General features: G+C 35.9%; 1 protein-coding gene across 6 annotated transcripts; it reads right to left on the bottom strand.

The window, feature by feature from the left end:
* Positions 1-813: 813 nt before the first annotated feature.
* LOC131010641 (signal peptide peptidase-like 5) lies at positions 814-10,840 on the bottom strand. 6 transcript variants are annotated; one of them, XM_057938268.1, is made up of 14 exons: positions 10,749-10,840; positions 9,500-9,658; positions 8,541-8,652; positions 8,297-8,413; positions 7,328-7,485; positions 7,047-7,214; positions 6,063-6,097; positions 5,822-5,978; positions 5,498-5,551; positions 5,325-5,417; positions 3,286-3,428; positions 2,952-3,022; positions 1,279-1,362; positions 814-1,213 (listed from the first exon to the last, which is right to left on the bottom strand). In XM_057938268.1, exons 1-14 carry the CDS (start codon positions 10,767-10,769, stop codon positions 1,107-1,109), a joined length of 1,479 nt encoding a protein of 492 aa, XP_057794251.1. In that variant the 5' UTR covers positions 10,770-10,840; the 3' UTR covers positions 814-1,106. The 6 variants fall into 6 exon arrangements, 5 of the variants coding, with proteins under 5 accessions (XP_057794251.1, XP_057794250.1, XP_057794253.1 ...); XM_057938267.1 differs by having other exon boundaries at positions 10,361-10,796; XR_009096633.1 differs by lacking the exon at positions 10,749-10,840 and adding an exon at positions 10,361-10,742 and having other exon boundaries at positions 1,149-1,213; positions 1,279-1,440.
* Positions 10,841-11,757: the final 917 nt, after the last annotated feature.

Genomic DNA, 11,757 nt, shown 5'->3' with positions numbered 1-11,757 from the left:
TCTTGGAGTGTCATTTTTTCAGTAAACTTGCTAAAATGGACCAAACACGTTTCTAATATCATTAACTCATTACTTATTTATATATCTTGGAAAACCAACTAAAAAAAAGAAACTTTTTTACTTTATTTTGGAAACTACTACAATAATTTTACTTCAATTTTATTCCCCCTTTCCAAGTCATTGATCAGTCCAAGAAGCTGGGACTTATGATTACCCATCAAATAAAATTAGAAGCTGGTAAAACCCCACAAACTTAATCAAATATAGAAAGATGTGGAATAGACATTTTTTTTAAGGGAAGATGTTGAATAGACTTTGATGAAGACTGTTAGTGCAATTTCATGCAAGTGTCAGTTATTTTATCGTAAAATGGTATATTGGCAGTTTGCTGAAGATTTCGCCTCATTAATTCCATACAAGGAAACACTCACACTACAAGACTTCTTCGTGTCCTATTTTTTGTAACTCAAAAGTATTTTTTTAAACTCAAAAAGTATTTTTTTTTTCGTTATACAGTGAATGACCAGGATGCCAATCTGAATCCTCCCATCTCCACACTAAAAAAATATCACACGTCATTATTTATCTCTTTAGAAAAGCTACTAAGTGTACGTACTAATTGAAAGTTTAATATTAAGAATAATGCATGTAAACTTATAATTAATGAACACAACAAATGAAGTTTTGAGGTAATCCTGGCACGACCACAGTCAAGTCGAGACAGATTTCGTGGCCAAGAATGCGACAAGAGCTCTTTCTTTTTTTTAAAAGAATCAGTTGGCTGTTTTTGAATTGACGAAGAAAAGGGGAAAATTGAGTTAAAATGTAAAATTGGGCAGTATACAAATGTAGGCAAAATCCATTCGTCAATTGCCAAGACACCATATTTAGACAGAAATCATGGATTGTTGTATTCAATAAATTTCTCAATCAGCGATTGATAAACGCTTCAAATAGAAAAAAAAACGAAATGAGACAAGACATAGAGTGTTAAGTCGAAACTCTAAAGTAGGGACCTGAGGAATGGTGTTCATCGTTGAAAGCGAGCTTCCCATGTTAGAGGACAAGCATTCCAATGGTGAATTTTCTGAGCAGAGTATTTAGGTTCAATACTCGGTCGAGGCAGAAGGAACAGTTTGTTGACCTGAGTCGTTGCCGTGGTTCCAAAGCAGACTCAGCTCCCCCCTTTTCAGACCCAACACCACACAAGTTCCTGAGTTGACAACTCACAATTAACATTAGAGAAGGTAACAGATATATGAACACATTATCTCTTACCCAAAGTACACGGGACGAGGTAGAGGAGTGCAGGCTGACCGTGCCCAGCCATCAGATACAAGCCTAAGTAAGTAAAGAACAGGCCTGCAATCTCCAGTTTTACAAGTCACTTCAACCTATCCCATTTTCCTCCAAATGCAGCTTCAGCCGGGACGAAACATACTAAAAATTGCTAATGATCACGAGAATGATGAATATACATTCAATGTCATTCAGTTATCACACATATCACCCAAGTGAAGTAATAGTAATAAGGTGCTTATAAAGAGAATTTAAAATCAAATTGTAAACATATGCATGTAGAACTACTCATATATCTCAAACTGATAAGCTTATAATTTGTTGCATAATTTAGTGATGATTATCAACCTTAGTCCTGCATGACATTGTGCAAGAATATTGGTTCGAAATGAAGGACAAACAAGAAAAACAAAAGAGATTTTGAGATGCAGCCCTTGCATCAGCACTTCTAATACAACAGTTCAAAATTTTTGACACCAAATTCAAGCAATACCGTAAAAAACAGAAATGAAATTTAAAACACATACTCATCCTCCTGGAGGACGAAAAGGCTGAATTTGATGTTTTACAAGAGGAGTCCACAAATACGTTCAAGAATTATAGAACTCATAAGTGGGAGCTGGTCTCTAAAGATCGAGTAATTTTTGACTTCATCTCAATATTTCACAATCTAATTTAATCATGGGTTAATGGTACCTTTTAGTCTTTTACCCACTCTCAAAAACAAAAAAAAAAAAACAAAAAAATACCCACTATAAAAGAAAACTATAAAAACTACCAATTTTGAGCTTAAAAGGACAAAGTTGCCCTTACTTAATATATGCCAAACTTCATCTCGCTATTCTATATTACTTGAATCGCGAACTTTGTCCTACTGCTCGACCACTGCGAGTAGAGCATGTCGAGGTGGTAAATACACTAATGCTTGGCATGCTCGACCTCTGCGAAACGAACATTAGTGGTCAAGCAGTCGAGCATTAGTGCAAATGTTCGATATAAGGGTAAAAAAATCCTAAATGAGTATATTTATATATTTTGTAAAAGGTGGGTATTTTTTAAGTTTTGTCTTTCAAAATGGGTAGATACCATTTTCACCCTTTAATCATTCACTTAGTAAAGACTCATAATGTTGATAAGAAAACCATAATTTATACTCTAGTATGTTTTAACTCTTCCTTTATGAGCTAAACCTGGGTTGGAAGTCAAACTATGGATCTATGATGGAATTGCTTTTGAGTCAATAGTTAAGTGCCTCCTGTGATTTAACCAAACCTCCACTAGTCTTGCACTGGATGAAAGTTCAACTAACTATTGGACTTTGTTCTTAATCAATATCTCATCCTACAGTCCAGATTACTTAGCTTTTTTATCCATTATATTGGGGGTTTGGAGTGGAAGCTTGAAGCTTGAATAAGCAATGTTAGAGGAGTTCATGAGCGGTAGTGGTAGTCTCTACAGATGTAAGAAAAGAACCCCAATCTCAGGATTAGAAATGATATTCTAGATTTTTGAAAAAGAAGAATCATGAGATTCAAGGAACAATAAAGTCAGTTTAAAAAAGAAAAAAGGGGAGCAATAAAGTCAAATACAAATTCAGAAGACCAAATCAGTTATCCAATAACTAGATATAATCATTAACAAAAATAACTCACCAGATCCATAGCCAATTATCAACCAAAGAAAATATCCATTTGCTCCACTCTTCCTATGGGCTTTGTCGAATCTGATGACAAAAGGGTTCCTAAGTCAAATGCAACATTGCAAAGCCACAAAAATATAGCATATGTACTTGGTGTATCTATATCTTTCTTGATATGAAGTCTTTCCATTAAGTGTTTTTCAGTATCGTTAAACAAGCAAAAAATACTAGCATGCTCCCGCAAATGGCTTTAAGATATATGTATAAGTTAATTGAATCTTGGATCAGCAGTGGCAGTACATTGCAAGTACAATTTCATATTGTGAAGAAAAGTACACTAAATGTACCTATGTGAGAAGGAAACCAACAAACCAGGGAATATAATGTCCCCGAAGCCTATCATGTTATAACCATAATAGGGATCGGAAAGTTTAGGAAATCTCAGAAGCATGGGGATTGATTCTCCACCGCTATTATTGCCTCGAGCAACCTAAAGAAAAAAAAAAGAATAAAGCAGGATGACAAACTGATATAAGTGAAAAAGAATTAAAAATGCAATTACTGTACAAAAGGGATCAACCCTTGTGTACAGTTTTCAGTTTATTTAGTTCTCTGTTTAAGATATTAGACTTAGCTTCTGATTATCAGTAAGTTATTGTAATTTATTCACTTTCCTGTCTTACTGGCATTCCTAACTAAAGGGAATTAAGTTTTCTTGCCGCTTTGTAGCTTATATTAGGATGTAAGTTCGTTTTACTCAAAAACAAGAAGAATATTAAGATCTTTCTTCCTGGCATCAGAGTCAACCTCTGAGCATCTGTTTTATTCTTCTTTCTGCTGTTTCTTCTTTTCTGGCCCATTCTTCACCATGACCAAGCATGGCATGGTGAATAGTCCTCCTCATAAGTATATCTAGATCTGAGTCCCACCCTTTAGTTCCCTCCATTCCTGATACTTCTAACAATGATACAAATCACAAACTCCATGGCCATAATTTTGTCCAATAGTCAAAATCCGTCTTCATGTAAATCTGCAGCAGGGGGAAGGATGATCATCTCGCTGGAAAAACTGCTACTTCTCAAGCACCAGACCCCAAATAATGGTCCTGGAAAACAGATATCACTTGGTCATGTCTGGCTGATTAATTCCATGACCACAGAGGTTAATGAATTTTTTTTTAGTTCACCATATAGCCAAGGAAATCTGGAAGTTGTTCGAGAAATGTGTCTTTTATACAGAGAGCACCCCCGAACTCCTTGAAATTGAAACTAGGTTGTATGACCTAAAGCAAGGAGATCTAACTGTTACTCAATACTTCAATGCTCTCACACATTGTTGGCTACAATTGGATCTCTAAATACATTCAAGGAAGTGTGCTGATGACTCTACTTTGTACATGTAGATTATTGAACAGAAGATCATGTTCCTCCTTTAGTTTCAATAGAAACCTAGATGAATGTCAGGGGAAGAGTCATGGGAAATAAACCATTCTAGTTGGGCAGGAGAGAAAACTGACTGTAGATCAACCACTCATTCATGCATTGCTTTGGGCACTCTTGTTACATGAAGGAGCAAACAACAAGTTGTTGCTTCAGAAAGTTGTACAGAGTCAGAATATCGTGCTCTTGCACTTGGAATATATGAAAGAAGCAATGTGGCCAGAAAGATTGTTAACAGAACTTAAAGTCAAGGAACAAGACTCAGCTAAGATGTCTAGTGACAGTCAAGCAGCTATTAGCATAGCCAAAATTCCATACCCCATAAAAGAAGCAAACAATGTGATTGAGAAACGTTTAATCTAAGAGAACAGGAATAATGGGATTGTCCAGCTCAGCTATATCAAAAGTTCGAACAAAACAACAAATTGTTGATATAATTACTAAAGCACTTTTATGGCTCAGTTTTGATTAGTTCAATATCATGCTCGTTTGTATAGCTTATACAACCCAGCTTAAGGGGGAGTGCAGAAAAGGGATAGACTGTAGAGTATAGCTGTCAGTTTATTTAGTTTCTTATTTAGAAGATTAGCTTTACAGCCTTTACTTTCTGATTATTAGGAAGTGACACTTGGTAATGGTAGCATATGATGTAAATTCATTTTATTCAATAACAAGAAGAATTATTGAATCTTTCTTCAATTAGCAATACATCAGGTGGGCCCATTTCCCTCCAAAAACAACATGGGGGGGAGAGAGAGAGAGAGAGAGTTTCATGAAAGATGCAAGCAATAGATCTAAATGTGACAAAGGAAATCATCAAGGATGAAAGGGGACATGTTAAACCTCATCACTGAAACTGGATGTTTCTGAAACATACATTGATTTTATTGGTAGGTTTAGACCATGAAAGGAAGGAGTGGGGGGTAAAAAATTGTCCGAAAACCTACCGCAACCATAACACTGTCACGGAATATCAATGGAGATAGGAAAACCCAAAATATGTCATATACGAATGCGCAACACAGAAGCACCGTGGCAACCTAGAAGAAAACAACATTAAGCATCAGATGAAAATACGAAATAGTTGCTATTGACTATTCGAACATGGCTTATCAGATACCTTTATATTTGGTAATTGAGCCAATTGCAACACGCTTATCATCATGAATATACCCTGATATCAAGAAAATTGTTAAAATCAAAATTCCATCTTTTGTCTGTACCTTCACAATGGTGTTGACTTTATAACCTGAAAGTGAATGAAACGTAAGGGTTTCATTTAGATAATCATTTATTAACTGAAAATTTTATTTACAATAATACAAGAAATGGCAAGGGATTATCGGGGTCATTAATTTCTGATTAAAAGAGTTCTATGATCAAGATATGCCAGAGCACACGATGAACATAAAGACTGCTTGGTTTATGGTGATATATAGCTTACAAGAATATCTTGGCCAATCCAAGAGAATGATTTCTTCCGAGTTGCAGCCCAGACAATGGCAAATACCAAACAGAGTATCAAAACAACTAGTGAGAGAATGGTTATCTTCCCCAGCATTGGTATTTTCAATGTCTTTTCTCCACAACCTTTACATTTGCTGTTTTAAACAAGAGAGAAAGCAGTATATGCTACAGTGCCAAAGTAGAGCAGCAAATGCTTGAAAAACACAACATAACTGTACCTCGATATCAGTGATACTATACAGCTATGCATTCCCTGATAACCAAAAGATTAAATTAGTGTAGATCTGTTCAATGATAAGTACAAATTCTACATGACAAGCACATTGATATAATGACAGTGACAATGAAATCCAATATGTTTGAAGTTCACCAATCTAGTACTACAAAGAATGCTTTTTATTGGTTTTCATCTTAAGGCAAGTTTTTTAATCATTAAGCCAATATAAATTCTCCACAGATCACAAACCCTACCAACACAAGTCATTGTGTGGCAACACAGCAAATCAAATTCTGACACGCTATAGGGTTTCATTCTTTGTGAGCTTGCAAAACATAACGACAAAAAAAAAAAAAAGATGGAGGGATTACAATAAAAGTCACTTTAGGTGGGAAAATGTGATCGTTTAAAAAAAAAGGTAGGAAAATGTGATTACAGAGCCACTAATGTAACTCATAAAAGTTGGTGACATTTCTCAGAGGTTCCCATACTCCTTTTTATGTTTTTAAGACACCTCTAAAACTCTTAGTTACTAAAGAATGTGGTAAAATCACATAAGAAGTTGTCATACTCCTTTTTATGCTTTTAAGACACCTCTAAAACTCGAAGCAATCATACGCCAGCATAGATAAGTGGGATATCACACTGTCAATAACACCTCTTAAAAATGTCAATCCTTTATTCTTTGATCCATCCAGATCAACAACGATTTTATGTAATTTTAATGTTGATATTCCTAATCTTCTTAAGTTTAATATGCTTAGATTCTGGAACTTGGTTATATTTTGTGTTTTGCTAGGTGATTTGTAGAGATTTATGAAAAAGAAGGCAAAAACATGAGAGATAATCGAATTTTGAAAGTGAAATTTGAAGCCTGAGTCTTGGGTTAATTCTTGCATGTTCTGAGATTGTCATAATCTGAAAACCTATAATTAAAAGATTAAAAGTGACAATAGTAATTGGAATGATTGAAATGAATACTCACCTCAACACCTCCAAGGCAGAAAAGTACAATTAGCACCCAGACGAATGATGCTGACATAAAGAAGTAAAGTAGCAGCAGGAAAGTAGATGCTGATATAACAAAAACTACTGCGCTTATTGTGGTGATATGGAGGATTGCATCATCCTTGTCTGCGCCAGCATCAGATTCCTGATATGGAGATTAGCAAATAGTTAACTTAGTTATCAGATTCAGCAAATATAAAAGTAGAATGGACAATAATTTGAATGAATACTTAATGTATAAGATTTTTTGCATAAAACCTGTGGAGATAGCTCATTACTGGGCTCATCATATTCCTCTGACCCAACTATATCTGACCAAAGTGTAGCAGAAACTACCGTTCCAACGGACATCATCCACAAGAATACCACCGAGTAATCTACAACTGGGCGATTCGGAGAATATACCAAAAGTTCCACTAAATTAAAGAAGACAGAGAGAGGGATTAGCATCTCTGTTTATCATCAACAAAAATTTTAGACGATATACATAGACATCATGAAAAAGATTAGGAAGATATTGCAAAGGCCATCAGATGTTGCATAACCGAGGAACTGTAATTATAGAAGAGGACAGAAATTTGTAAACTTAGATTGTCTTTTATCACCTAATTTCTCCTATTAGAGATCCACATGAACCATATAATGGTTACATTTCCAGTTTTGTTAAATACAGTGGGGCACCTCGAAGTGACTTTGAGACAGAGAGATCAGGTGAGTCTCTTTAAGAACCATAAGAACAAAAGTTCTGAACTAACATTATAACTACCATGTGTGTCAGAGATCATAAAAACAATCATTATAGCTGATCAAGCTAATTTAACTTATACTCCCTCCGTCCGTCAAGAGTATGTCACTTTGGCTGGGCACAAATTTTAATAAAATGATTGGTGATTTTTATGTAGTGGAGAAATGGTCCCGCCATTATATGAAATGAGTGGTTGAAATTGAATAAGAGATGGTTTTTTTTGTAAATAATGGGTATTTGTAAGGATAAATGATAAGAAAAAGATGTGGGACCATGTCCTAAAATGAAAAGTGAAGTGCTCTTTGCTGACGCCCAAAATGGCAATTGTGACATACTCTTGGCGGACGGAGGGAGTAAATGCTTCAATTAGAGATGCTCGGAGTCAGTCAAAAGGTTTCATTTCAGGCAGGCATAGTATTATCCATTTAATACATTTTTCCTTCATAATGATCCTAATATAAGAGAGAACTCAAATCATTTACCTTTCATTCCATCAGTTATGGATTTCTTTAAATCCTGCCCTGCTGACTTTGAAATCGCAATAACAGGAATTTTGATATTCAACTTAGTACTGTTAGCACAACCCATCTCCGGAAGATCTATAAAAGTTTAACAGAAGGATAATCAAATTGAAGAACAAACTGAAATTCGACAACTCAATGTAGAAGATATAGAATAACGACAGGCCATAAATAATATGATAAAACATGTCACTAATGAAGCTACCATCATCAGTATTTATCATCACCAGTGCTGCTGATCCTCCCGCTTGAGCAACTTCAGCCTTAGTTGTAAAGTCGCAATCACCACGCAGTACCAAAGCAATAGAACCTGGCAACTACAAGATAATAGCCAATACTCTTTTGCATTGTCTTTACAAATAAAAGAAATCATAATAACAATAGTAGAGTTTCCGTCCTTTCTAACAACATTTACTGAGAGTCTGAGACCAAGAGTTAAAAAGTGTAGCGTACATCTCCAAGAGACACCTTTAAGTTCTAGGAGCCTACTTCACTAGGTTTAGTGAACTCCAGCTTGTTTATCAACATAATGTAGTATGTTTATAAGAGTTGTTTACTTCATTTTAGGATTAATTTTTGCCTTGTGTGTGCATAAGATACAATCTATATATATTACTTCATGATGTTTCTTTCAACTTTCTCAATTTGTATATTCAGTTTTCCTTCAAACTTCAGTTTTACCACTAAAGCATAACGCAATTCATCTTCTACATAGATACAGATTAGGAAAGTGCCAATAGAAAGTGAGAATGCAAAATTTTGTACTTTTCATGCTGAGAAATATTTTCCTGGACTAGAATTAGTATGAGCTGTTCTATATTCATCGCTTTATTTTTTATACAAAACACATGTACTGTCTTTCTCAAATGGAAATGCAATCACAGAAGTAAGTTAAGTGGACCATTGTTCCATACTATCATATTTAAAAAAATTCCAGTATCTCTTTTACAAAGCCTTTAAGTATTGGCCATTTATTAAGCATGAGGAGAAGCCATGACACCTAGTACATTACTGGCCAAAGTACTAAGAGGCCAACATACCCAACCTTGTCACCAGATGGTTAAAACCTAGTATTCAGATAGCTGAGATGCAAATTATTCAGGTACATCTAGCAGTCATTCATTAACATATGATCAAAAGCAACCGAAGATGCACAGACAGTACCTTCGAGGATGAGAGTGAACAACCAGTAACAGGTTCCAGAAAGTTGGCAGGCAATCTTTGTGCTTGTTTGAGTTCCTCGGGTAAGATAGAGCCAAAAGCTGCATTTAACCCAAAAAGTGGCTCATTTTCATCACCATTTACCCACTTCTTAACCTTAACCTGGAAAAAGGAAAAGACAAATTAAATAAAAGTTGCATATTCCAAAATGAGTATACCATTTTGGTCATTTAGCTAGTATCACAAAAAAGAAGTTAAAATTGAGTTTGTCATCAAAACACCTTAGTAATAGTCAGACACTTGAAGCTTGTATAAGTTAATAATAGAAATTTCTAAATCATTAGCCATAAATTGTGTTATTCTCAATGGATTTGAAATCCATCAAATGTGGAATAAGTTGACTAATTTTCCCCTCAAGTTTCTCTATAAAATCCAATACAACCTAAATTCATTTTCAATTCCTTCTGCACAGACAACACCAGAATTTGTGTTCTCATTCCCTCCCAGACCACCAATGCACCATTGATCAAGTAATTTCATGTATATATCCCTTCTTTCTTAATTCATTCGCTCCTCATACCTTATAACAAAACCTCATTACATCCTAGAAGATCAAATAAAAAAGAAGAACTGGCAAAGAAAAACTAATACAGTTACACAATTTCTTTCAACCCTTATAATGGCTACACAGACGTATCGACACAAAACAATTACAGTATGAAACCAGCATTACCAAGAGACATGCTCTCCGACCATAAATTGCTAATCGATGCTCAGAGTAAGCACAATTACACCATACCAATATGATCAGCAAAAAAAATATTTTTTACAAATAATCTTTGTTAATTAATTTTCTTTCTATACCAATGGGAAATCATTTCTGCAGGCGGCCGAAACATCGTCACCGACGGCGATCGCAGACAGTAACAGCAAGAAAAATGACAATGACATTAATCGATACGACGAAGCAGGAGCCATAACTAACAAATTATTATTTTTTTCTCCTTCTTTGTTGGTTGTAATTGAAATGGATTAACGGGTATAAACTTGCTCTCCCGTCTCGACTCTAGATTGGACATTCTTTGAAGCAGAAGGAAAATAAATGATTAATTGCATGAATGAATTATGAAGATTTACAGCTAGAGCTTGGGAGAGGGAAAATCGGAAGAATTTTTTGGAAAGATGTTAGACGCTTCAAAAATCGAGAGGGAAAATCGGAAGGAAATTTTGGAAGTTGGGTGCTTCAAAATACCTGACATTGAGAAATTGACATTTTTAATTGGCCTCAGCTCACCACTAGGCTTGTAGACTTGTAGTTGGGTGCTTCAAAATACCCGACATTGAGAAATTTTGTAGACTTGTAGTTCGATTTAATCTTTATTAACTTAAATCTAGACGAACCAAGTCTAGGAACCAAACCGGGAAGTTCGACTTCCAAATCATAACATCATTGCAAGAAACTTCAAAATGAGCTAAAGAGTGAGCTACAGAATTAGCCTCGCGTCTAACATGACGAAAATTCACCACACAAGCCTCCCTAGCATAAGAGAACATTGCATGCAGGTCTTCGCATAAAGTCTCCGAGCTAACCGCATCATCGTGAGCTACATGCACACCTAGTAGCGAATCTAAATACACCATGATCGGGCTCAAGTCCAGCTGTAGACAATGGCCGATGCCCAAAAGCATGGCTTGCAACTCCCCCATCAACGTAGTAGAGGTGTGGCCAATCCTCTAAGCCACGGCCAACAACAAATCACCCTTCCAGTTGCGCACCGCCATACGTGCTCCACCGAAACCTCCACCTTCCATTCTCGCCACATTCACATCCAATCTAAGAAAAGTTTTTTTGGGCGGGATCCATCTCTTGTCACCTTCGCCTGGCAGTAGGCGAGCCTCAGCCGCGCACACCCTCCGCGCCTCTTTGAAATGCAATAGCAACAATACACAGCTCTGTACCATATCCTCCTTCTCACTACACTTCCCTTCATGTTTTATGCCACAAAGGCGCCTCCAAACCCACCATAAACAAACGCCAAAAAGATCCAATTAGTCTTCCTCACTTTCTTCCAAAGCCACTCGAGAGAAAATATCCCGGATAGATAAATGAGAGTTGGATGCTAGAACACTCCACCATCGGCTACATTTCTAGAAGTGCCAAACTTCTTTGCAAAAAAATCTAATTTTTGAACAATTGAAAAATAGTTTGATTATTGTTCGTAGTCATTGAGGGTCTTAGCGACACACTTTAATTTTATCAT

This window comes from Salvia miltiorrhiza, chromosome 2 (assembly GCF_028751815.1).
Source record: "Salvia miltiorrhiza cultivar Shanhuang (shh) chromosome 2, IMPLAD_Smil_shh, whole genome shotgun sequence".
Taxonomy (NCBI): Eukaryota; Viridiplantae; Streptophyta; class Magnoliopsida; order Lamiales; family Lamiaceae; genus Salvia; species Salvia miltiorrhiza.
Note: the sequence above shows the minus strand (reverse complement) of the source record. Positions and strands in the feature narration are given on the sequence as shown.

Coding starts and splice junctions, on each gene's coding strand:
- LOC131010641 (XM_057938267.1), bottom strand. CDS start 10,474: ATGGCTCCTGCTTCGTCGTATCGATTAATGTCATTGTCATTTTTCTTG. Junction 5,979..6,062: donor ATAGTATCACTGATATCGAG/GTACAGTTATGT, acceptor TGTTTAAAACAG/CAAATGTAAAGGTTGTGGAG. Junction 1,363..2,951: donor GATAATTGGCTATGGATCTG/GTGAGTTATTTT, acceptor TGGAGATTGCAG/GCCTGTTCTTTACTTACTTA.